The 26,526-nt window shown below is 47.4% G+C and overlaps 2 protein-coding genes across 2 annotated transcripts in view; one reads left to right on the forward strand and one right to left on the reverse strand.

Annotated features, from left to right (window-relative positions):
* Positions 1 to 15,737: 15,737 nt before the first annotated feature.
* Positions 15,738 to 26,028, forward strand: LOC144174006 (uncharacterized). Its single transcript, XM_077702407.1, has 4 exons — positions 15,738 to 16,244; positions 20,652 to 20,869; positions 23,946 to 24,081; positions 25,544 to 26,028. Exons 1-4 carry the CDS (start codon positions 15,923 to 15,925, stop codon positions 25,975 to 25,977), a joined length of 1,110 nt encoding a protein of 369 aa, XP_077558533.1. The 5' UTR covers positions 15,738 to 15,922; the 3' UTR covers positions 25,978 to 26,028.
* Positions 26,022 to 26,526, reverse strand: part of LOC144174005 (uncharacterized) — a 40,288-nt gene continuing 39,783 nt past the window's right edge. Inside the window, exon 22 of the mRNA XM_077702405.1 lies at positions 26,022 to 26,127. Coding sequence (XP_077558531.1) covers positions 26,073 to 26,127 — 55 coding nt within the window. The 3' untranslated portion in view covers positions 26,022 to 26,072. The remainder of the gene's footprint in view (positions 26,128 to 26,526) is intronic.

Consider the following 26,526-nt stretch of genomic DNA (forward strand, 5'->3'; position numbering starts at 1 on the left):
CAGGGGAGCAGCCAGCGACACCATGGAGTAGCCCACTTGGGTGAATCCAGGAAGCGCCAGTGTGTGTGTTGTGGCTGCAGGTGATGGTGCAGCGGAAGAGGCACCTACCAGAGCAGCAGTCAGCCGTCCACCACCAGGGGAGCAGCCAGCTACACCATGGAGTAGCCCACTTGGGTGAAGCCAGGAAGCGCCAGTGTGTGTGTGTGTTGTGGCTGCAGGTGATGGTGCAGCGGAAGAGGCACCTACCAGAGCAGCAGTCAGCCGTCCACCACCAGGGGAGCAGCTAGCGACACCATGGAGTAGCCCACTTGGGTGAAGCCAGGAAGCGCCAGTGTGCGTGTATGTGTGTTGTGGCTGCAGCTGATGGTGCAGCGGAAGAGGCACCTACCAGAGCAGCAGTCAGCCGTCCACCACCAGGGGAGCAGCCAGCGACACCATGGAGTAGCCCACTTGGGTGAAGCCAGGAAGCACCAGTGTGTGTGTGTGTGTTGTGGCTGCAGGTGATGGTGCAGTGGAAGAGGCACCCACTAGGGCAGTAGTCAACCGTCCACCACCAGAGGAGCAGCCAGCGACACCATGGAATAGCCCACTTGGGTGAAGCCAGGAAGCGTAAGTGTGTGTGTTGTGGCTGCAGGTGATGGTGCAGCGGAAGAGACACCTACCAGGGCAGCAGTCAGCCATCCACCACCAGGGGAGCAGCTAGCGATACCATGGAGTAGCCCACTGGGTGAAGCCAGGAAGCACCAGTGTGTGTGTGTGTTGTGGCTGCAGATGATGGTGCAGCGGAAGAGGCACCTACCAGGGCAGCAGCAGCCGTCCACCACCAGGGGAGCAGCAGCGATACCATGGAGTAGCCCACTTGGGTGAAACCAGGAGCGCCAGTGTGTGTGTGTGTTGTGGCTGCAGGTGATGGTGCAGCGGAAGAGGCACCTACCAGGGCAGCAGTCAGCCATCCACCGCCAGGGGAGCAGCCAGCGATACCATGGAGTAGCCCACTGGGTGAAGCCAGGAAGCACCAGTGTGTGTGTGAGTGTGTTGTGGCTGCAGGTGATGGTGCAGTGGAAGAGGCACTTACCAGGGCAGCAGTCAGCCGTCCACCGCCAGGGGAGCAGCCAGCGATACCATGGAGTAGCCCACTGGGTGAAGCCAGGAAGCACCAGTGTGTGTGTGTGTGTTGTGGCTGCAGGTGATGGTGCAGCCGAAGAGGCACCTACCAGGGCAGCAGTCAACCGTCCACCACCAGGGGAGCAGCCAGCGACACCATGAACAATGAACAATGAACTTTATTGACATTATGTACATAGTACACAATGCCAGAGGCCAGCAGAAAAAGCCATCTCAAGGACAGCTTGACGGACCTGCGGGCTCCCGTTTTGCACCAGCATACAACAGTGCCCTACAGTATAAAAAAATAAGCCGCGTAGAAATATGGCATCCATTGTGCCTGGGTGAAGCCAGGAGGCGCCAGTATGTGTGTGTTGTGGCTGCTGGTGACATAGCGGAAGAGGCACCGACAAGGACAGCAGTCCACCACCAGGGGAGTAGCCAGCGACACCATGGAGTAGTCCACTTGGGCAAAACCAGGCAGCGCCAGTGTGTGTTGTGGCTGTAGGTGATGTTGCAGCGAAGAGGCATCGACCAGGAGGGGCAGCCCCAGCAGGCGGGTGAAGCCAGTCAACTATACTACAAAATTGAACCATTACGCCAAGTGTCACATACTTTCAAAATGCATTATTGAGTGTTGCCACAGTAACATCTCGAACAAGAAGGCATCCATGAATGAATAAAATGTTTTAAAGCGAAACTTTCTAAATACTGATGATGATCGTGGGTGAAGTGAAAGAAAAAATGGTTTTCGTGGTCAGAATTGAACCTGGGTCCAATGCTTTACAGAGCCGTTTATCCAATGCACCAATCTGACACGGTCAAGCTTAAAGTGAAGTTTTCCATGCCTCGGTGATGGCGTCTGTAGTCCACCTTAAAACTCACTGTAGGAAATCCAACTTCCATCTGTAAGGTGTACTCTGCCTCAAATATACTTTCACAGGTGAAGACTACTTTAGGTTTTCGTATCAACAGGAATCCCTCACGAGCAAGCTTCGCATTCAACCATCGCCGCTGAGGGGTGCATCATTTTTTTGTAATGAGACAAAAAAGATGTGAATGGTGAGTAGGAACTTTGTGAGCATTTATTTTGCGGCGCAAGGGCCGGAAAGGCCAAAAAATGCCATTATGATGAGAAAAGATCGAACTCTGGTACGCTGAAAGTAGCATAACCATTGTATGATTCTCAATTACCTTTTGCTCACAACACACACTCAGTCGAACCCTACTACAACTCCACTTCAACGAAATTTCCACTTCAATGAAATGTTTTGTTTTCCCTGTCAGCTAGCCATAAGTCAATGCAACAAACTCGCCGCCACAACAAACCATTTGTCTGGCTTGTTTTTTCTTCAATGAACTCTTCGCTCAAGGGGCTGGGTTTGAACATTTGTTTTACAATAAAATATGCATAAGGCCTGCGATTGAACTTTATACATTCAGGACGCTTAGTTTCACCAAAAGTATACGCTGTGCGCCACCCAAAACGCATAAAGAGTAACAAATTCATAGATGGATGCCATTTAGCGGTGATAATGATGGGGCTGGCCGTCTTAACACAAGGCGCAGGCCTGGTTCACCCAGCCAAAAATACAGCCAATTCATACCCTGTTGAAATCACGTGAATGAGCACTGCTGGCACGGTGATGAATGCATTGTGAGCAGCTGTCACTGCAGTTTTCCTTCTACCATTCTTCATGGTCGAAAGCAAAAATATTGTTTTCCTGTTTAGTGTTGAACCTGCATCATCTTAACTCTATACTCGATGGTTGTGTCGCCTGCCACCACTTCTCGCGACAGCTAAAAATGAGCGAAGGGTGGCTTACAAGGGGTCATGCAATTCTTTTGCTCTCCTTTGTTTTTGTTTTTTTTGCCTGTCTGCACCCAAACATGTTATGGACACATCTGTGAGCAAATAGTACGTTTAGAGAACTTAAAAAAAGCTGCGGCTTAGTAGAGTGCTCAAATGCTAACAGCTATCGGTTCTGAAAGTTTCCTTAACGCTCTTACGGGCACCAAGTGACGGTAGCAGCGTATCACCACTGTCACCTTTCAACAAATCAGGCACAAGTGAATTATATTGTCGCCTCATTTAGACGTGATAGCGGCACTGTGAGAGGTTGGTTTCGTCTTGCAGCGCGTACAACGAATGCGGCTTTGTTGTAGAAAAATGTCTTCGGGATGTGATTATCCTTTTCTATTAGGCTTTTAAAAAAAGCCTAATACCTGTTAATTACTTGTGCCTTTTAAGGGTATACAAGCAATGTGAAGGGGTTAAGCATAGCGTAAGGCTCTGCATTGTTAAATATGCGCCCACCCACACCTTATAGCGACAACCAAGGAAAATTACTGAAACCACGGAATTATAAATGGTCTGCAAGTCGGGAAGAAACAATAGCCGTACATGAATGAAAAAAACCAGTGCAGGTTTGGAAATGCTAAAGACATTCGTCTAAAGTTAATCCAGGCAGGACTCATCAGACCCAACTAGATGCAAAATTCACTGCTATTTCGCAGGATATGGGGTGAGCGGGAAGAGGGACGCTTAAAGGGACACTGAAGTCAATTAGTTGGGCTCAGTCGAAAGTTCAACTGCCCCGAAGCCGTCTGTGTTTATTCGGCGGCGAAAGATGCTTTAATTGCCTTGAAATTTCCAATTGAAAAAAATAGTGCCTTTCCACTCTGTGAAAAAAGATGGCCTGCAAAGCTGGACGCAGTCCATGGAGTGCACGAAACAAAACACGTTTATCGTAATTTTCGATGGAGCATATTTCCTAGCGAATGAGCTGAATGAATCTGATGGATCCAAGGTTTGTTCTTGCAGATAAACATCGAACTGCTTGCACCCCTCCCGCGTTGTAAGCATCCTACTGTTTGTGTAAGGCCGGGTTCAGAATGTTGCCGCAACTGTCGTAATAACTTTAAAAGAATGACGTCACTTCACGTCTCAGCCAACCGAACTGCGTGAATGCCGTTTTACGTCCATAGATCACGATACGGCTTTTGCGACGAAAGTCTGAACATAGCATAACACACAAACCCAATCCGCCCTACCACTAACAGGTCCCATTGGGACGCGCGTTTAAATCTCGCACCAGCACAACGGACATATCATCCATCAGTACGGGCATGAAACCTATAGCTGCGTGTGCACGCCTCCCCTCCTCCCTCCCACTATTCTCCACTACAAACCTAGCTGCGCACGCATAACCCGGCAACCGGTCATTTGCGCGTGCTTAGAAGTGACAGACGCCGTCGAAAATATCCCCTGAAACCCCTCTGAAGAAATGATATTGGCTCACGTCGGCGTTCCGAGCGGGAAATTTGCTGTTCATCCGGGAGGGATTCGCCGCTACTCCACGAGCTGAACTTGAGGCTGTAACGGCGGTGCCAGCAGCTTTCCGTTGTTTTTGCACCCATTCGCTCTTGTGTTCGGGCAAACGCTCCGACTCTTGCTCTTCCTCCAAACGAACGGCATGCATCCATCCCATAACTATTTAAAACCTGGAAGCCCTTGAGCTCTATTCTCGCGTACAAACATGTGGCTCTCGGTTTTCTCTCCCCCTCGTATGCATCTTACTGCGCGTGTAAGATGTCAGTGTAACACGTCAACTCACAACGGAACCACTCGATTGAGGAGGACATCCGACTAACCGCATTGAGCCATGCAATTTCGACATCTAAACACCAGCACAAACGGCATTTCATCGATAGCGGCATGAAGCCTAGCTGTGCGGGTACGCCCCTTTTTCTACCCGCAAAACGTGCACGCATAAACCGGCAACCGGTGATGGCTCATACTTAGGCATGAAAGACACCGGCGAAAATGTAGCTCGGAAGGCCTTCCAAGCTGAAAAAGAAGTATGGTCTCAAGCCGGCGTTCCAAATGTGGAAGCTTCTTTTCTACCGGGAGGGATTCGGAACTACTTGGTGAAGTGAATTTGAATGGAAACGGCGACAGCGGGTTTCGGCAGTTTTGGGGGGCAGCCCTTTTGGCAGCCGTTACCTGGGCTTCGCGGGAGCGGCGTCTGTTTATGTCTGCGTAACCGAGTGAGCGAACGCAGCAGCGACAAAAGAAAGAAAACGGAGAGGAGGGTCTAGCCAGAGTCCTTCAATGCTTAACTGGTCACAAAACTGCTCCGTAAATCAATGGGAGAGCTTCATATGCTGCGTTTGGCTGCCTCGCGGTGGTGCCACCATCTCACTGAGGTCACTCCTTGGGCGGCGTTGCGCTGGGTTTAAAGGCTGAGACGCGGCGAGTTGTGTTTGTTTCGTGCGGGAAAAAAATGTAACGTGCATCTCGCGCTGTTGTGATGCGAAGTAGTGCAACGACGATGCCGAACACGTGTTGCGTCCCGGGATGTCGTTCCTTGTACAACGGTACATCAGGAAATGTTTCCTTGTTCTGTTTACCCAGCGACGGGGAGCTGCGTGAGAAATGGAGGCGCGCCATTCCAAGGCAAGAAACGGGAGATTTCAGCTTCGATTATAAGTGTGACAGTGTGTGGGAATGCACTATGTGTGAGAATGAAAAAAGCAATGTACCCTTTTGAGAGCATCCTGGACCTAGAATTGTACAAGGCTAACTTAAAGCAGAATTTTGGTCAGATCAGTCAGGTAGTAGCGGTGCTTCATTACCTGTTTGCAAACTTGTATTACCTTGCGCTAAGGCTCACATGTAAAAAAAGCTTTGGGACGTCCTTGTTCTTTTACTTTTCATATTTCCGCGAATTATCCCTTAGGGTTCGTTTTGTTTGTTTTGTAACCGCGCATGGCCGCTTCCGGTTTTCTTAACTGACGTTTCAACCGGAGCGTCCGTTTGCTCTTTTTGTCCTACATCCCGTCGGGCAATATTGTTTGATATGGAAAGGGTGTCACCTTGTCGCTAACTTGATTTTTTTTCTTCGACAATGTTCTCGATCCAATTTCCATGGATCTTAAATTAATAGCGTTCCGAGAGTAATGCATGCATAGCAAACGCCGCGCCACTCATTTTATCGACAGTCATCTGTGCACGTCACACTGCGGACTGCTTCTTCGACATTTGTGTTTCATTCTAGTCTTTTGTAATAAACCTCGTTCAGAAAAGCTTTGCGTCGTTCTTGGCTACGTGGCAATATTTTGTTTCATCCGTGTGCTGCACATCGCAGCGCAAAAAAATAAATTTTTGTACGCTGGACCACGCTCTTTTGTCTCCCTTCGTAATATTGAATTTTTTTGCTGCGTGTGATAAAATCAGTTTTATTGTTTTTTTTTCGCTTCCTTTTTTGCAAGGATTGCAACACATGGAAGCGGAAAGACACACGGTGCAACATATATCTCTTCGTGTTTTGATCCTTCGCGTTCCTGCAGCGTTTTTAGATGTTCTCAAGTATGACCCACTCATCGAAACGACAATACTATTGGGCTATTTTTTATCTTTTTTAGCGTTCTGTGCATTCCAGAGCAATCAACTGATTCATTAAGCGCAGTGTGAACGACGGGTACTTGGTTTCTTTCAGTTTTTAGATGCGACGCATCTCTTGCTCTCGGGTATGTCCCTCCAATGTCGTTGTCGCGGCGTTGTCCTCACGATCACTGCACATGCGCAACTCTCCTTCGTTCTTCTCTCCGACAGCTGTGCGCAACACTCTCACTCCGTCTCATTATCATAACAACAGTTGCGCGTGTGCGCTTCGCTGCTCTGGGTGCGCGAATGTGTGCGCATGCGCGCCACTACCCCCCCCCCCCCCCCCCCGGCTCCTCTCCTTTCAAAAGCGGGAATATAAGCGGGGGAGCGCACGGCGCCGGATCCGTCCAGCGCTCGGTCTCGCACTTGACTTGACCTGACTCTGCTTGACGATACCTCCGTGCAAGATCTTCCGATGAAGACGTGATGGAAGCGACAGTCCCTTCAGCGAGTGGACTGACGCAATCCAATACCAGCGTCAGTCCAAACGCTCCCCCCTGATGCGTCGCATCACATCAGGGTTCCCTCGCGGGAAGATGGGCGTAATTTTTTAATTGTATTATCGATAGGCCCGCAGCAGTCCGTGACTACGGAGCTACCGTATGTGTGGTATTTACAACTTTTGCTTTAGGAAAAGAAGCAAGAGATATTTAAAAATCCGTAAACACGACGGCGCAGCGCTTGTGCCAAGAGGACGCAGAAGCCGTGGCCGTTCGCGGCCGAAGTCTACGGTAATTTACTTGGAAAAATAAAACCCAATTGAAGGCAGGTGATATACACAATGACTGGACTATTCATCGCTGACTACTACGAAAAAAGCACACTTAATCAGCGCGCAGACACCAAAAGCAGCGAGCGTTTGCACGCCCAATATGCCGCACGCGCGGCGGCTGGACGTATAGTGCCTAGAATATACTGGGTATTCTAATACTGGATGCCCTTCGTGCGGTGGTGGCGCCTCTAGTGGCGCCCGCGGTCCCCATATCAAACGAGCGCCGAAGTTTCGTGACCAGTAGAACTCTGGTCTAGCTAAGTAGCGAAGGGTGAAGTGGGGCACGACAAGTGCGGCTACGATGTCATCTCTCTCACTTCCTTTCCTTCACGCATGTTTCATATATCACCAGCAAGGAGCGCCCTCCCCCTGACACTTTTCCCAGACGCTGTTCCATTCTCCGCTATCCAGAGCACGCGACGTTTGCGCGGAAGGTTCGAACACGATATGGAACAACATGCGCTCTGCTCCCTTCTGCGGGGCTAATCCGAACCACGTGACATTTGCGCGGGAGGTTCAAACACGATTTGCAACATGCTGGCCAGCGGCGGCGGCGCACTGCGAGGTAGCAGCAGAGTAGCGTGCGCCGCCGTACGTCCGCTGATCGCGCGAACACTTCCCTTCCTGAGACGCAGTAAAGATGCGGCGTGACCGAGAAGATTGCAACTCGCGCTGCGCACAAATTTCATATTAGGGAGTGAAGTAGTCGTCAGTGTATTTTTTACGCCCATCGGTGCTTCTGTTTATTAGATGCATGCGACGCATCTCTTGCTCTCAGGTATGTTCCTCCATTGTTGTCGTTCTCGCGGCGTTGTCCGCACGCTCACTGCACATGCGCAACTCTCCTCCGTTCTTCTCTCCGACAGCTGTGCGCAACACTCTCACTCCGTCTCATTATCATAACAACAGTTGTGCGTGTGCGCTTCGCTGCTCTGGGTGCGCGCATGTGTGCGCATGCGCGCGACTCGCCCCCCCCCCCCCCCCCCCCCCCCCGGCTTTTCTCCTTTCAAAAGCGGCAATATAAGCGGGGGAGCGCACGGCGCCGGATCAGTCCAGCGCTCGCTCTCGCACTTGACTTGACTTTGCTTGACGATACCTCCGTGCAAGATCTTCCGATGAAGACGTGATGGAAGCGACAGTCCCTTCAGCGAATGGACTGACGCAATCCAATACCAGCGGTATTGGATTGCTATTGATCATCTGTGCTATTGAGCATCACCATTGAGCATCAACGGTGCTATTGAGCATCACTTCTTTTTCTAAGGATTGTATTATGCGGTCATTGATGCAGATAATGTACAAGGGTATTTTTATTGCCCTTTTGTGGCGTGTTGGGGCAGATTTCACCACGAATTTTCATTTAAATAAAAATTTTTCGCACGTCCCGCCAGTTTCGCTGCAGTCGGATTTGACTGCATAAACTTGGTTTTTACACGCAATGTAATGTGCATACATAGAACATGCACTTCAAATAGCGAGGCCACGGACTGGCAGAAAGGGTGGAAGAATCTTTATCCTTTGTTTAGTGATTTGCTCAATACAAATTGTATCGACATCCCACTAAATGTTACTAGAATATTCAAAGCGTAGCTCAACCGTGTAAATAACACCCGCCACAATAGGACGTTATTTTAAATAAGGTCGTTCTGTGTGGCACGGTACCAGTGCCAGCACTGCCCTGTATGGGTGGGTTCAGAGAACATCTGTAAGGACTTTGGTTTGTCTGCCCTTTTTGTGCAGACATGTACCACTGACACGAACTCGCCCAAACCAACGTTGGGCAAAGCATATCTGGCTACGATATAATTCCAAAGTAGTGTGACCTGGGATCAACTAGTTAGCAGCAGGGCTAGCCTTTCTCTGCAGGACCTACACTGGAGCAAAAAAAAAAAAAAACTAATCAGACTAATCAGAAAGGCACACCAGTGAAGGCCATCCTCCTTCAGGTAAGGCAGCGTTTGCGAAACAGTTTATTCTACCTCAAAGCCCAAACTATGAGCCCAGGTATCGCGATCAGAAGTTCCAACATCGGTGGCTGGCTTGGACAGGCCCGCGTCTTTATTTAAAAAAAAAATAAGCATGACGATTTTGAGTTGTACGTATCTTCTCAGATGTGGGCTACCTACACAAAACAGAGCCAATTGAGGAACTTCTGTCACATGAACAGAATAAATTTAACGTCCACTAGAGATATTCAACGGTTTACTATACCCAGACAATGCACATACATCTTAGTTAAGTGCTTGGGATGTCTGTTCTGGGAGTTTGGGAACCCCCAGGGACATCCCAATCAAATTCCAAAAACATCCCAAGTGATACAAAAAAAGACCTCTCTGGGATGTCCCAGACTAAGAGACTTTGCTGGGAGGTCTAACATCCCATGTAGAACAGGAAATTTTTGGGATGTTCCAAAAATGTGCTCGTAGGTCCTTTTCAGGACGTGCTTGATTAATGTATGTGGTTATAGCTCAACATTCCATTGCAACGGAGCTTTGCCTCCACTCAGGTGCACAACTATAACTCTGTAAACCTTGCAAAACCATTTTATTGGACGAATTTCACATTATCTTTTTCCAAACCTATAATGTACTTAATTGTGAAACTTTTTTAAAATTAAAACCCGATGCTGATTTTAATGTAGCGCCTTGTTTGATAAAGAAGGGAAAGCGTTCCGAGTTTGTCGATGATCCAGAGTCCGAACATATTTCTATACTCGGATACAACTTAAGAACGGCAACGGTAATGCTGATGATGATTTCTATTCGTTTCCCCTTTGTATCGGGGTGATGACATGTCATCTTACCAAAAGGACTAATATAATTATATTTTACACTCATGGTTTAATACTAGCGCTGCTTAGAGCAGGCACAAAAAGCTTATTAGGCACAAAATACTTTTTTTTTCCTGTTACAGGTGGTAACTGTCTTAGGCAATATTCCCCTCTCTGCTTTTCGTCCACCAGCATTCTAAGCTTCTTTTCGTCCCCTCGACAGCCTTGAAGTTAACTTCCCCTGTGATACCCTTAAATCCCAGGGCTTCTGGAAGCGAAATATTCCCTTCATGTAGACTTGGATGGATACCCTCACATTCTAACACTATGTGCTGCATAGTTTCTATTTCTTTTCCGCAGACCACGCATACCCCATCATTTTGTGAATACTTCCCCACAAAGCTTTTAGTTCGCAGGCAACCTGCTCTAGCCTCAAAAAGCAAAGCACTGCCCTGGGAATTATCGTAGAAATTTTCTTTTCTGATGTTCAATTTCTCGGACCTGTACAACTCTAACGACGTTTTAGCTTCCATTTTTTCCCTCCATTTATTTGTTTCAATCTGCCTTGCCTCTTTTTTCGTTACCTTGGCTGTTTTGGGTTCTCCACTATTCTTTCCGTATTTCATCGTTAGCCTTCTAGTCTTCCTTAACCACTGCGTGTCCACGCTTTTAAAGTATAGATACCTAAAAACCTTAGCTGCCCACCGTCGCTGAACGGAAGTTACCGCTGTGACTCGTCACCGCAGCCGGATGTTGCTCCGCGCGGTGCAAGTAGTGCATTACTGGGAACATTTTGAACATGGCACGAGCCGTTTCCGTGATTTTTTGAACTTAATATGCTTATAAGCGACTATTGCGACGACAAACGAACTACGTGAGAAAAGGCAGACGATATCACGCATTCATAGCAATCTCCTTTCAAAACGCGCGCGCCCGTTGACAATCGGGTCCGTCGCTTAGGCGGAGTGATACCGTACATGAGCTATTGCCGTTCTTAACTTGTTCCCGAGTATACCACCATTGTCAAACCTGAGCAGCATAGCGCGAATAAAGCCCTTTTATCACGGGCAGGGCCGCTTCGCCTTCAAATTATCACTCGCAGGTAAACTCCTCCATCGGACCCAAAAGTCAAAGAAACTCGGGAAAACTAAGATGCTCTGCGTGGAGACAGTCAGAGCCAGATCGCAGGAGCTTAAAATAACTCTTCAAAACAAATTCTCGCTTTTGAACGAGCAGAACGAGGTCAGTGTAGACGGGCTAAATGACAATCTAACATCGGCACTCAGTGAATCAGCAGCAGCTGTGGGAGATTCACCATGTAGGGAACAAACTGGAAAACCAAGAAATTTAAGCGAAGGAATTAATTCCCAAAAGTAAGAACATGGAAGTGTCAAGTACGGCGGGTCGGATTGAATTAGCCGAGATGTCGAAACTGATTAACACAAGTAAAACAAACGACATTCGTGCACATAATATGGCAATGATCGAGGAAACTCTGCAAATAGGGGGAAGCTTGAAAGCATCTAAGGGAAAGCTAGCCATCGGCAAAGAGTGGATGTACGCACTCAGAGATGAGCAGGGAAACATTGCGCACAACTTGGACGAGATAATAAAGGCAGCGGAATACAACAGGCTGCAATGTTAGACCGGGGAAACTGCTGGGCGTACAAACTCAAATTGCAATGTCCCACTAGTTGGAAAGAGAAAGTTGGAAAGGTTCTCAAAGGCAGGAAAATAGGAAACGCTGCAGGAGACGGGGGAAGTTACGGTACTGGAAAATCTTGCTGTACTATTTTCGAAATGTTTGAAGACTCAGAAAGTGCTCACAGCCTGGAAAAACGCCGATATTTTTCTGATTCATAAGAAGGGAGATCCCAAAGACCTAAAGAATTACTGACCCACCGTATACTCTCAGCTGTTTACAAGCTGCTTACAAAAGTTATAGTTAGCCGCATAGGTGAAAGCCCGGATTCCCAGCAACCCAGGGAGCAGGCTGGGTTTAGGAAAGGGTACCCAACCATGGATCACATCCATGTTGGCAATCAAGTGATAGAAAAATCAACAGAGTACTCTAAACCCATTTACATGGTATTTATGGATTACGAGAAAGCGTTTGATTACGTACTCACGGCAGCTGTTTTAGAAGCACTAAAAGACCAGGGAATAGAGGAAACATACATAGGACGTATAGAAGACTATAAGGAAGGCACTGGGATAACCCTCCACAAGCAAAGCGATACATTTCCGATCCGAAATGGAGTAAGGCAGGGAAATAACATCTCTCCAAAACTATTCACAGCATGTCTATTTAGAAAGGATAAGCGGGGAATACTTGAGCCGTTTAAGGTTTGCGGACGACGTAGTCTTGCTGAGTGAGACTGCAGAACACAGGCAAACAATGCTTGAGGAACTACAGTCAGAAAGCACAGCCGTGGGGCTAAAAATGAATTTGAATAAATCTAGAGCAATGAGAAAAAAGCATGCCAAAAGCGTCCCCTTCAGCTCAGGAAATGAAACGCTAGATGAAGTAAAAGAATATAACTACCTCAGACATATGGTTAGGGCTGACCCCAGGAGCACTTGGCAAAGCACTCCGAAGTAATTAAAAGTAAGCTACCCCTGCCACTCAAAAGACAACTCTACAACCAGAGTATACTGCCGGTGATGACATGCGGAGCTGAAACTTGGCGCCTTACCAACCAACTGGAAAGCTAACTTAGGTCGGCTCAACGGACCATGGAAAGAATAATGATAGGAGTGACACTCAGAGACACGAAATGAGCTTCCTGGATCAGGAAACAAACTGGAGTATATGATGTCACAGTTCAAATAAAGAAAAAGAAATGGACCTGGGCTGGTCATGTAGTGAGACGAACCGACATCTGTTGGAAAATTAGAATAACAGAGTGGATACCAACACAGGGTTCGTACGGGCCTCAAAAGCAAAAATTCAAGGGTTTTCAAGGACTTTCAAGGGTCAGAAAACACATTTTCAAGGTCCCCATCTTACGTTTTATCTGAGATTATAACTTTTTCAACAAAATGCAAAATTTTTATATTGCACAATAACTACGAACATTAATGCACATTTAGATAGGCGCTATGGGTCCATGAATGATCCCCTAGATTTTTTTTTCATAGTTTATATTTAGGGTTTTTCTTTTTTCTTTGTGTTTTGCTGAGGCTGTTTGATTTCAAAACTTAGTTAATGTTGCCTGCATCTCCTGCTTTGTCAGCAAGAGTATGAGCTGAAATTAAATCGAGCAAGTGTTGCTTCAAGGCAGCATGAACTGTGTACACGTCCACCATTTGCCCGTAAAAGCAAACGCTGATGGAGCGTATGAGGCACAGCAAACATGCAATGAAAGGCCGTCCAGAGGCTAGATGGAACATGCAAGATAGAGAACAGAAGCCGGCTTTCACGGGATTGTATCGTGACATGAATTCTATTGAGGAGTGCTGCTCCCAATGTTGCCTCGTAATAATGAGAATCCACAACTCGTAATTTCACGCAATACACTGAAACTTGATTGTTACAATGTTTCTTTACATTTTTAACACCTAAAATTCACGACAAACACTTTAAATTCTTGTGAAAAGATCGGGCCATTGGTTCTCTCCAGAAAAATCAAGGGTTTTCAAGGACCCTTTAAAAATTCCAGGACTTTCCAGGCCTTGAAATTTACACTTCTAAATTCATGGGTTTTCAAGGTTTTCAAGGACCCGTGCGAACCTTGCAGCAGATGTGTATGGAAGAACGGCAGTTTATCCAGAATTTCGATTTTGGGGGGTGTTGGGGGCCTGTTGGGGGTGTGTGTATAAATCCCTGAGCGGGTTGCCCATGGATGTCAAATTTTGGGGGGGGATGTCCAAATCCTTTCCGGGGGGAGGGTGTTGGGGTGTGTGTATAAATCTCTGAATAAGGAAGGGGAAGGCCATTAACTCGATGGATGGATGAAATACGAAACTTCGGGGTTAAACTGTGGACTCGACCAGCGCAGCATAGGAGTGGTTGGAGGTCAATGGGAGAGGCCTTCGTCCTGCAGTGGACCAGAGTAGGCTGACTATGATGATGATGATGTGTAATTGTTACCTCGCACGCACAATAATTTCAGTAATTTCTAAAATAAAACTAATGAAAAAATGTCCGGCTAATATTTACTTTGAGGTCCATATCCTTAAGATTTTTTTTTTTTTTAAATCCTCTCCAGCACTGTTTCCGGAACAACCGTTCACTTTTTACCATAGGGACTAGTTCGGCTCTGGGAACGCCAGAGATACTGCGCATAACTACGCAGTCTACCTGATTGCAATAGAACGTTAGAGGGAGTCAGATTCAACATACACCTCTAAATGAAAATTGTTACCTCCATCTTATCCTGGTACCGCCACCTTATTGGTATACCGTGCACGGTACCGCCAATAGAAACAAGCTACATGCGAGGCTGATTTTATGCCTTTGCAAGGTAAAAATGATCAGAAGGCCTCCGCTTCCTTGAATTTGGTAGCCGGACGCGGGCAAACACCGGTATGGTTCCTGGGCGAGAACTAAATTTGCCAAGATAAAGTTAGCTCCATCCCTTTTTTGGAGGAACTGCAGGCTGTGACGCCTTCTCTGCCTGTCTGTGCGTGCGTGACAGTCGAACCTCGTTTTAACGAAGTAGTATCGGGATGGCAAAATAGTTCGTTATAAACAATATTCGTTATAACAGCAGAGGTAAAAATCGGCTATAACAAATTGAAAATCTCGCTTGAGCAAAAATACTTGATGCAAAAAATGCATTTTTAAGGCTTCGAATCCACTATAAATAAGGTAACTCTTACCATTCTCCTCGTCGCGTTTCAACCTCAATAAACCGGAACATGAGTACGGAACATGAGTACGGAGTTCACTTGACAAAACAGGCCTGCGTCCTTATTTATTTGATGAAGTATGTGATTGTCGTCTGGTACCTATACTCACAGCACTGAACAGGATGAAGTTTTGTACAGTGTCCACGAACAAAAGGGCCTTAATTTTTTTATACTTCTGCAGTTTCGGACGACGGGTTTTTTTTTTTTCAAGTGGTTTCTCAGACTCCTAGTCGAATATTTCTTCGGTGTATCCGATATCACGCGCGGCCCTCATGGTTTCACTTTCGTTAAAAAGAATAAGTGCCATTGGAATAATGCGTGACCAACCAAAGTTTGTATTTAGTTCGCTATATCCGATAATTCGCTATTTCAGTGTTCGTTATAACGAGGTTCAACTGTATTTGGTAGCAAAATTCAAACGCACCGAGGACATTTTCCCCTCCATTGTGAGCTTTGAGACTCGAGCACCTCTTACACCGTGGACTCGAGCGACACCGCGGCGAATGATTAGACCAAGGACAGCCGTAGCGTCTTCCTTCCGTGTGTCCTTCTCCGTCTGGTACCCCGTCGATTGCGCTGATCTGAAGTTCACAAGTGTCTTGTGAAATTCACCCAAGTTTCCACTTCAGCGACGTTGATATCCCACCCCCTCCCTTTCTGGGCTCGGCCACGATGTCGTTTTTACCACCATGCCAAAAAAAAATCCCTCCGGGAATCGAACCCACGGCTTCGTTCACAGCAGCGCCAAGAGCCTTTATCGCGCCACACCCTCACGAACGCTGCGTGCGTGCCCGTGATTAAAAAGGGGCTTGTTCGGAGGGGTGTGTCGCCAGACTCGCCACGAACACGTGGAAGCGCGGGTGAGGCAATTGAGCTCTCGACCGAGCGGGTGGCGCAAATAGTTCGCGGCCGCAGTGTGGATTTCCTCCTCTTTTAGGGGGCCCCGGCGGAGTCAACGCGCTCGTGTTTCTCAATGACGCGCGTGCACGTGCAGCCCATACATTTTTCGGCTCGCGTCACGCGCGGCGAAAAACGGTTCCGCACTTTCCCGCCACGAGCGCATCACGTGTCGACGTCGCGGAGACGGTTTCGAGTTCCGCGCGCATCGCGCAACCGGGGGCGCGTTTTAAATGCGCCCACCCGGCGCTCGGTGTGGACGAACAGAGGGGGCGTCGGCGACGGCAGCGAATCCAGAGCGCCTTCGGGGAGCCACGGTCCCATGACGTCGCCAAGAGGCACCACCGCTCGTCTCGCACGCCTGCACCGAGCGCTGTGGCAGCTACTCCTTCTAGGAGGTATGTATGTCTTCGAGTATGTGTTTCGAGTGTGAAACCCGCACTCCAGCTTCGCCCATGCACTCCGCAACAACCAAGAGTTAAAAATTAGTACCCGAGATGTCTTTAACACGCACGTTTCTTTTTTCGTTTTTCTTTAATCTGGATAGGAGGAGCAATATGTTGAATCGGGGATACAACTCAAGTCGTGTTGCATCCTCATAAACATAACTTAGGCAGTTCAGACTTGAAGCAGTTGCTTTGAAGAACATTCATATTCAATACTCAGTTCGAATACTTTATAGGAAGAAGAAAAGTACAAAGAAAAACGCACACTTTTGTTCAGAATTGTTACGAGAAAATTATAAGACGATTTTTCACTTCTGCTCGCTCGGTCGTTGTGCAGTCGTTGTTCGTTAGCTAACGGTGTGGGCTTGAATGGGGCCTAAGTTTCAGCGAAGAAATCGCCACTTTAGCTGCCAGAATGTTGAAATCGAACGAATTCGAGCGATGCTTGATACAAGGCTAGATATGCACCGTTCATAGTCTATGTACGATGTGTGCATGACTGCCTGATCCAGAATGTCAAGACCCTCCGGACGTTCTATGGCAGCAAATTCAATGTAGCCATCGTGACGAAAATGGTGACTGCACGCATAAACTTCATTGCGCGCGAATGAAGCCTCTAAATCGATGGCGCAGCAATTCCGCAGTCGTCCATCAGCGACCGTAGTAGCCGCCGCGGTGTGCTAAGTGGTGTGCTCTGAGCCCAAGGGCGCGCCGGTCCGATCCCAGCCGCGGCGGCCGTTTTTCTGATGAAGGCGAAAATTAATCCGAAACCATCCACTACCGCGCGCCCCTTAACCAAGGTCAAGATTCGGCCCATAAGACCCTAAAAATGTCTTCTCTTTTTGGCTTTGACTACGCGTAGGGCTTGCCTCCTTGAGTCGGCACTCTTTCGCGCCGCCTACCATCGCCTTTTAATGTGTCGCATTCTTTGCCGAGTACCCCCACAGCCAGGGGTTTATCCATAACTTCGATTTTGGTGGGGTGTCGAAGTCCTCCTAGGGTGTTTGTGGAATATTGGTGGTGTGTGTATAAATCCATGGGCAGGGCGCTCGTGGTTGCAGATATTTCTCTTTTTTTGGGGGGGGTCGAAATCGTTCTAGAAGGTTGTTGGGGGGTGGGTGTTGGGGGCGTGTGTATAAATCCCTGCCCACAGCCAGAAGCGTGTAACGCCCTGCATTCACACAATAACGCAGATTTGGCAAAAGTCCCACCTGTACTCGTTATAATAGCGTAAATGTAGATAATTGGTCGAACAAAATTTTGGAAAACTAAAAAATAAGAAAAAAAAATAAAAATTACGGAAAATGGCGAACCCCATAACGCCCTCCAATGAATTTTCACAATAATGCAGGTTTGACAGAAGTTCCACCTGTAATCGCTATATTAGCGTAAATTGAGATAATTGGTTGAACAAAATTTTGAAAATCTAAAAAAAATGCCTGTAAGGAACTCACGTTCAAGACAAGCGGCATAAGAATGCTACTCATTAGTAGACAACTATCTGAATTTCTGCAGGTTTTTTTGGCCGAACCGCTGCCCCTGTAGACGGGGTTAAAAACTGAGCACCGCAGCGTCACAATCACTGCTTGACAATAGGCAGGGCGTCGGGCCGGCGTCTGTGCACGATTCCATCCTCGGAATCGTGCCAACCCCCTCCCCCCTCTCCATCCCGAACATTACATGATTTTAAATCCGGATCTGTGAATTGAAATCGTGAAGGTGAAATGTATTATACGAATAGTTAGGCACGGCGCATGCGTACACAGGAGTGTGGGAAAAGGTGCGTTGTTTTATCAGCTGCAGCTTGCGCCGCACAAAGCCAGGCATCGTCCACACGTTACGCGTACAGAAGAAATATATATATCCTAGATTAGTCAAGCCTAACAACACGCTCAACCAGTTCGACTACCCTTCTTGTACGACGCCAGAAAGAGGCGCAGGCAGGGTTTCCTGTGCTCACAAGCGATGATCGTAACCGCCTAACCGGTCACGAGACTTGCCTTTAAAGCGTGCTCCACAGCAAGCACGCTTGCACTGTGGCGAAGGCAGCAAAGCAGTTACCAGCGATGGTAACTATATTACAGCGTTGACAGGACAATTATAACGCTAATTCATGCTGGAACAGCGGTAGTTGCAAGGCAAGCCGACGAAGAACCTCGCTACTTTCGTTTCATGGCCTGCAATATTTTTATCTTCCACAGCAGATTACTACAGCATGCAAGTGGATGGGTAATTACGTTTACGCATAGTATTGTATTCATTTCCAATAAAAAAATGCAGATGCAGACAGATGGAACATCGCCCGTTGAGTAATTAGACGCTGGGGTTTGGGGTTAGGCCAATGCTAGAGAACGTTCGTAGGAAACGTTCTATGGTGTGCTGATTGACTCCCTGTGCACCCACTACACGCTTCAATTGAAACCGCGCAGTTACCTTAGCTGCATTTACACCCTCCATCGACACGCGATCGCACTGAGCATACACGTCATCGCAATATTCACCAGGACTGCTCAAAATTACCTGGAAATATCCGGAAGCTCTAACTTGTGCCCCTTTCTTTTGTAAAGCTTGAAGTCCACCTAGTTCGTATAACACACGCACGCACGCACACGCGCACGATCACACGCACAAAGGACGTTGTCTTTACTTCAATACAGTTAAACCTGATATAACGAAGTTGACAAAAATCCTGAATTTTTCGTTGCATGCAGGTTTCGAGTTTAGGCTCGCGTGAATGGCGCAGAAATGAAACCAAACTGCCAGACATCAGTAATGGCGAACGTACCCTTGAAGGATTTATTTCACAGTGACAAACGGCGTGATTTGCGCCTGCCTGCTTTCCCACGAACTTACTGCACGGCACTCCAACCAAGCAAGGTCACTTACTCCCGTATCAACAAACGGAACTATTAACAAACGTAACAAAGTATAATTTTTGCCTTTTGACACTTTTTCGGTGCCTCAACCCGTTTCAAGGACCAAACTATGCTGAAACGGCGCCTTTTCGCGAGCTTGGTGCTCTCTGCCGTTCTCAAAATTGTTGAGAGGGTGTCCGGGCGGCGACATTCTTCTTTCTTGAGGGCATTGAAAATTTTCAGCTTGTCCAACACTTTTAGTTTTCTGGCAGCAGAACTCATCACCGACGAACCGACACTACAGATAGCAGTGGAGACTCGGGACTACATGCCAACAGGCAGGCCTAGCACGTAACCGACATCGCATTAACACTGGAAACGCACGGTAATTTGCGGTACGTGCGTGCGAAATTCGCTAAACTAGTGAATTTCTCCACCCAAATTGTCAGAAAAATTGCAGAAAACAATGGATCATTAGCGTAGCGAATTCGTTACACCGAGGTTAACCGTCGCAATGCCTTCGTTACATTGAGGACGCAAACACATGAACTTCAATGGGGTTGGCAGTGGGGAATTGAAAAACTTCGTTAAGCCCAGGAATTCTTTACATAGAGGTCCGTTACATCCAGGTTTTACTCCGTGTACGTTTCCTGTGTCTGTCTCGCCACCCCTTCAGCGCTTCCTTTCGCAAAGCCTGTAAGCAGAAGTGAATTTTTCGAAGCAGCAAACGAACCCGATCTTTGTTTCAGATAGTCCGTGTGCTTTCTATAATCACCTTCAAACCGACAAATTAGCAAATTTTAAGTTATTTCAAGTCCGACATATGCGTTATAAAAGTTCACTAGCCATTTATATGCAATGGTAATCTTTTCCTCTGAAACTCGCAACCATAACAATCTTGTGATTCTGTTTGATACAGGAGAAACTTTGGCTGAGGGCACTGGGTTCATACTTTTATGCTTTATCGTACGCTTAGCCGTTTCTGCACCTGCAGGAACGCAAGCTAAGTCCCCCCCCCCCCCTTTCTTTACGAACGTAAGAACGAAGCTGAAACTCAATTCAGAAATACAGAAAGGAAAAATAACTTCGTCCAGGCCGTTAAATTGGTCATAACTGTTTTCCCAACAGAATTAGTTTCATAATCCAACGAAATTGGTGCTTGGAAATCACAATTAAAGTCACTTTGCATTGAATCTTCAACCGAGTACGAGCCCTTCACGAAGTTGATTGCGGGCTCTATTTTCAGAAAGTTAATGCCCTGAATGCATTGTTTTAATTTCACCCCCTTGTGTACAAGACAAGACTTGCGGCGATTCACCCGCGCAGGTGATATTTTGGTGTTTTGAGGACGTACTGAGTACGTCATTCAAATAACCTTTTGAGCACATTTGGCGGGAAACACACTGAGGACATCCTGAGGACGTCGAAGAAAATAAAAGTGAGGACATTTGTACCATTTGAGGACATCCCGAATATGTTGTGTGGTGTCTGTGGCTGCACGCAGTCCTGCTCGCGCCTCAGTGCGCGTCCGGTCTGCGCCTGCTGAAGGTGAAGGCGCCTCCGACGGTGCTGTACGGTGGCGGGGCCAAACTGGACTGCCAGTACGACCTAGGCTCGGACACCCTGTACGCTGCCAAGTGGTTCAAGGACGGATACGAGTTCTACCGGTACAGGCCCAGCACCGGCGCCACCACGTTTCCCGTGCCGGGAGTCGTCGTCAACGTGAGTGCTGATAGCTCAATTGGTGCCGCTGGAGTGGAAAACCAAATATCCAGTCCTCTTTCTAGAGTGCATTTTTATGATATATATCTCGAGGACGCACATAAATGGCAAGATAAAGCAATCTGCGTATGAAATAGTTTTTTTCACAAGTTGGACATTTAACATCAACCACAAAAATGGCAAACCTACAGGGAAGCGATGAAACAAGCAGACAAGGCAACATTCATAGCATTGCGTGCACATCCCTTATCCGTTCTGGGCCAACCCCCCATGTGACATATGTTGGTATGTAGATGCAAGGCCTTGGAACATTGTTTTTCTTAGCGCCACCTATATAGTGATTCGTTGGCCACCTGCCTGCATAAGTATATTTATATGCGCCATATGGCGACCTGGTGCAGCTTTCTTGGCGTCTTCTTGACATCCAGAACTGTACAGCATCAAATGACTCGATCACTTTTAGGGGCTGGGGATATATCGGCGTCTCATGTAGTCGTCGTAAGCGTCGTATCATGCAGTCGTGGTACTAAAACAACGGGAAACTCGTTTACGCCTCGCGCTAGAATGTAACGCGTAAAAAAAAAAAAAAAAAAAAAAAAACACCGAGACACTCGTTTACGCCTCGCGCTTCGTAAGGCGTACTAAAGAAACCGGACACCTGTTTACGCCTCGCGTTAGAGAGCTTCATGCTTCAAATACAAGAGACTTTTACAGCAAAGCTCTATACCTCTACCCCCTCTACCTCTACCCCCCAGCGATTTAATCTCCGTAGGCAAAAATGCCACGGCACCAAGAATAAACTTATACACTGCATGCTTCGCACATCCCCAGGTTACACGTTAGCGGAGACGGCCCGGGATTTTTTCCGCGTCTGGTTTCCAGCCATGATGCATTAATCCCCCACATCCCGGACGTTTACAGAAACTTTCACACAAAATCTACCAATCTGTCTTTTCTATAGCAGCAAATTAGCTATGGCAGCGATGTTCACCCACACCCTGCAAGTGTAAGTGGAAAGCACATGTGCTCAGTGTGTACACGGGCACAGTCGAGTGAGTGGACGCCTCCTTTGAACGCATGTGTGCTTGCTTAAATTTCGACTCATGGCGAGGGCGAGTATTCATCTTCCTCAAAAAGTGGCATTTAAACTTTCTTTCAAGCACCGAATGTAAAAAAATTGCGGGGACACCTGTGAACATTTGAATGCGAAAGCATTATTAGCCAAACATGTCACCATCCTCTTCCCTTTTTCACTGCACCTGCTTCAGGAAGACTGCCAATCACCCATGCTAGGCCTATATGCAGGCTTATGTTGGAGCTTTACAACGCGCCAGGCAACATCAAATGTTTTATGTAAAAGCAGCGGTTACAGATAGATGACAACTGTTAGAGCTCAAAGTGACGTAAACTGAAGCCTTCACGTGCGCACGTTTGTGCTGCCCAGCTGCCATTCGTCGGGGAAGCGCCATAGTCCCAGTGGATGCCACATAATGGTGCCACATAATGTTGCATTGCCAAGCAAAGAGATTTAGTGGGCACATACTTTCATCAGAATCAGTCAGATCCCTGCAGGTAGTCGAAATTAGTCTGGAGCCCTTCACTACACCATGCTTCATAGCCCATTTGTAGCAACGGCGCGTAGACCCCCCCCCCCCCCCCACCCAAAAAAAAAAAAAAAGAAATTGCTATCCCCTAATTGCCAGTCTTGTCACTAGCATGTTGAAATTACTCATGTAAGCCTCAGCGCGTCTCCAAAACTATTTTCAATTGCCCTAAAGCACTTACTAGATCCTCCTTTGGTCATCTAGAGACACCAGACAGTGCACGTGGAAGGTACTCTGAAAGAAAAAAATTGGCGTATCTTGCACTATGGGTGCAAGGCTGGAGAAACAGCAGAGCCGGCGGCCCCTCTCCCTTCGAAAGAGGCCCGGCTGTAAGCCCGAAATGCTTTGTATGCAGGCTTTCACATCTCTCCTAAAGTGGACCGCGCGCGCTAGAACCCGCCAGCAATCAGCTTCATGAACTCGGCGTCTGTAGCGCGCACTTAGAGTCTGTGCTTCCCACTTCAAGCGCGAACGCACGTGAACTGGCGAGGTGAAGAGCACGCGAGATATGCCACGAACGCTGGGCAGAGTGCTGTCGAAGGTCGAGCGGTGCCGGCACAAGCGATGACTTCATAGCTAGGCGTCGGCGAGACTTGGCTCCACTTACGGGGCTGGGCGAAGGTCATGCCTCACGCCGGTTTTTTTTTTTTAACTGCCAGAAGACCAAGCTCAGGCTTAAACAGCTTGGCTGTTAAAAAGAAAGTGGTTTTCGGGATGAGCGCTCCCCTCGCATTTTGGAGAACCTTGGTTCCATTACCATCCAGACCCAAATTTACCCATTTATTCTTTCAACTCAGTTACTTTTATTTGCTTTGCGGTGTCAGCCATTTTGCCTGCCAATTCGGTTACTATGCTGGATTTCTTACCTAGTGTCAACAATGCCTTCACATAAAAAAAAAAAAAGTAGGGGGAGGAGAACGAGTTGTAGCCTGATGGCCGATTCCTGCTTTGGAACCCGAGCAACATAAGTATGATTACTGACGAGTTTTACTTTTCAAATCTCTGCTAAAGGTATTACCCGTGCATGGACATACCGACAAAGAGGTTGGGTAGCACAGCATATCATTCCTTAAGTTAGCAGCTCATGCTCACGGTGTTCTTTTTCACTTCAACTGAAAGATTGCAATGGCATAATAAGACGCATGCCAAGCTTGACGCAGTCTCCACTTAAACAAATAAAAAAAATGATAGGTATGCGCCGTGACACTCTAGTTCGTTCTCAAATTCACAAGATTTTTTTTATCCTCAAGTGTGGTACTGAACATCTAACGTCCTCGTTTCCATGTCTCTTCCGAGCGAGTTTTCTTTCAAGGTTCTCTCAAAGACGTGACTACATATGCAATAACCAGGCAGCAAGTTGCAGGGGTTGTTTTGAACCAGGGATGGGAAAATAACATTGTGGCTTGCCCAGCACACGCCGGTGCACCGGTCCTGACCATGGCTTTTCCTACTCATCATTTATTACCTTGCAGGTATCCGAGTCCATTGGTGCGACAGTCTACCTACAGAACCTAACCCTCCAGAGTTCGGGCCTCTACAACTGTGAAATCTCAGCTGAGGCACCATCATTCCAAACAGTCATTGGGGTCAAGCAGATAAGCGTCATAGGTAAGCCGACCCCTGGCAACGGGTCACGTTCTAGATCACAAGCGTTGAAGCTGCAGCAAGTGAAAAGCGAAAACATGTTGGTAGATCCACAAGCCTGTGTCAAGTGTCTGGGTCCAGTGGCTGAGGTGGATGCCCAGGAACGAAAACAGGGCAGGCATGGTCACTCACGGTGCAGACAGATCAAAGCAATTCTGCTCAGCCTGAAATACTGTCAGTGTTTCGCTAGCAGGTCGGTTTCGTTTCACCAACATGCTGAGCTAAAAAGCAGATTGGTTCAGTCCTCAAATGGCTACTGAGGCCCCTTGCCTTAATAGGGTCATGCAGACAAAACATGTTTGGTTCATTCAAAAGGTTGCCTCGTTAGAATCATACTGACATCACTTTTAACGCACACTTTGCTCAAATAAGCTATATAATGAAGAAAGAAAAGGAATGGCCATGCAACCCACTAGCTTATTTTCCGCAACAGAACCTATGATGTCATATGCCCAGCTGTGTGATTGGCTAAGGCTGGCTAAAGCAAACACAAATTAGGCAGGTCTTATAAGCGCTCTGAACAGGCTACTTGCACCTAAATGTAACTCATATTCATTTTACAGCGGTAAGAATGGTGCGGTAAACAATGGAAGTTACGAAAATACACGTAAACATAGAAGTACCGATGCGGCTGCTGTTGGTATTGGGCGAGCTTTTGTTTTAGCTGCACAGCAGTCCACTGCTTTGGAGTTGTCTTACATGACACTGGCTGATTGGCGTAAGCGACGTTGCCTTACGTGACCCTGTTTGTCAAGCATACTCCATGCTTCACGAAATGATTACTTTCTGCCGTTACAAAAACAAGCCAGGTGTAAATACGGTCAAAAACAAAGCAACGGCGGACAACGTTCCGTGAATGAGTACGCTAGCACCATATGGGAGGTTTGACGGTAAGCAAGGCTGCAGAGCTGAATGACGCAGTGGAAATTCGTTTGAATACAGGCCGTTTTGACTCCATTGCAGACGTCTCGAAAACACACGATTCGGCAGGAGAATCAAAATTTTAATCTGAACGGATTAATTTCTCAGTGAATACTGCATTATTTGCTGCCATGCAAGCGCTGGGGGCACTATAAAACACGACACCTTTCGAATAAAACAAACTTGTATTTTGTCTGCATGGCCTCTTTTGAGTGTGTATATGATACATGAACATTTTTCTTTTGAGGAGGAAGCAGCAGGCAGGCAGAAGCATTCACTCTCAGCTTACAAGGCCACACTTTTTATTCTAGGATGCCCTCAAGGCAATTGGCTACCCTTGGCTTCTTTGCTGTCACTAGCACCTTTAGCAGAGCACCTATGAGTGTCGCCATTATTACCCGTAACGTTCAAGCCTTTAACATTCTGACGTTGGCTACCCTGAACCAACAGCCTATTGCGAGTGTCTGGCAGTGTCCTCCCCCCGTCAATGTGGTCTCCCCCGCAGCTCTCCCGATGCATGGCCCCCACATCCAGGGGGCCCGAAAGCGGTACAGAGCTGGCGAAACAGTCCACCTCAACTGCACGTCGGGGAAGTCCAAGCCAGCGCCCGTACTCCGGTGGTTCATCAACGGTGCCTTGGTGACCGATTTCAAGCTTCAAAGTGATCTCAGGACTGTGCAACATGACGACGGTTTTCAGACGGTCTCTCGGAGCCTCCACTTCGCGGCAGAGGAGGAACTCTTTGAGCAAGACGAGGAGGTCAAGGTCAAGTGCGAGGTCAGTGTCCCCAGTGTGTACGTGATGAGCGACGAGAAGATCTTGCGGGAAAGAATGCAGGACAGCGTGGTGGACGTCAAGGACATAAACGACGACTGCCTCTCGAAAATTATCTCCTTCATCTCGCGGCTGTGGATCAGGGAGAATGAGAGCGATGACTGAGCCGGGTCTCTGCAGGCCTCCCTTTTACAATGCACCATACCAACCTTGGGTAAAAATTCCCACCTTTGGGTAGGATCACCGCCTGAGTGTCGCCTTCACTGGTCATTAATTTCTCGCCCAGGTGCCTCTGTCTTCACGTTGATTTGAATACTGCGACAACACAAATAAATGTCTGCAGCGATAGCAATTCTACAGAAAAAACAATCACCACAGACATTCCAGCATAGCTCACAATTATTGCAGACTGTGCCATGAAATAGTCACCGACTTCACTGTAGCCGGTAGTTTTCAGATGAGATGGTTAATGCCGAACACCGAGTCTTCCTGATATTCATTTACAACCTTTTTGATTTGTTTCAGCTATGTTATTATGCATATGAGAAATGTCCTGTCATCAGCAAAAGCAAAACACCAAACCCTAATTACGCACTTGTGTTTCTTCTTGCCAAAAAATCAATGGGGGGAAATCTCTTCAGGCATATTGATACAACTTCCATTAGTACACAGAGGAGCTTCTGTGTGGCCTCCACGTTTTTGTTAACATAATAT

This window comes from Haemaphysalis longicornis, unplaced genomic scaffold, assembly GCF_048455015.1.
Source record: "Haemaphysalis longicornis isolate Haplotype H1 unplaced genomic scaffold, Haemaphysalis longicornis Haplotype H1 scaffold_3, whole genome shotgun sequence".
NCBI lineage: Eukaryota > Metazoa > Arthropoda > Arachnida > Ixodida > Ixodidae > Haemaphysalis > Haemaphysalis longicornis.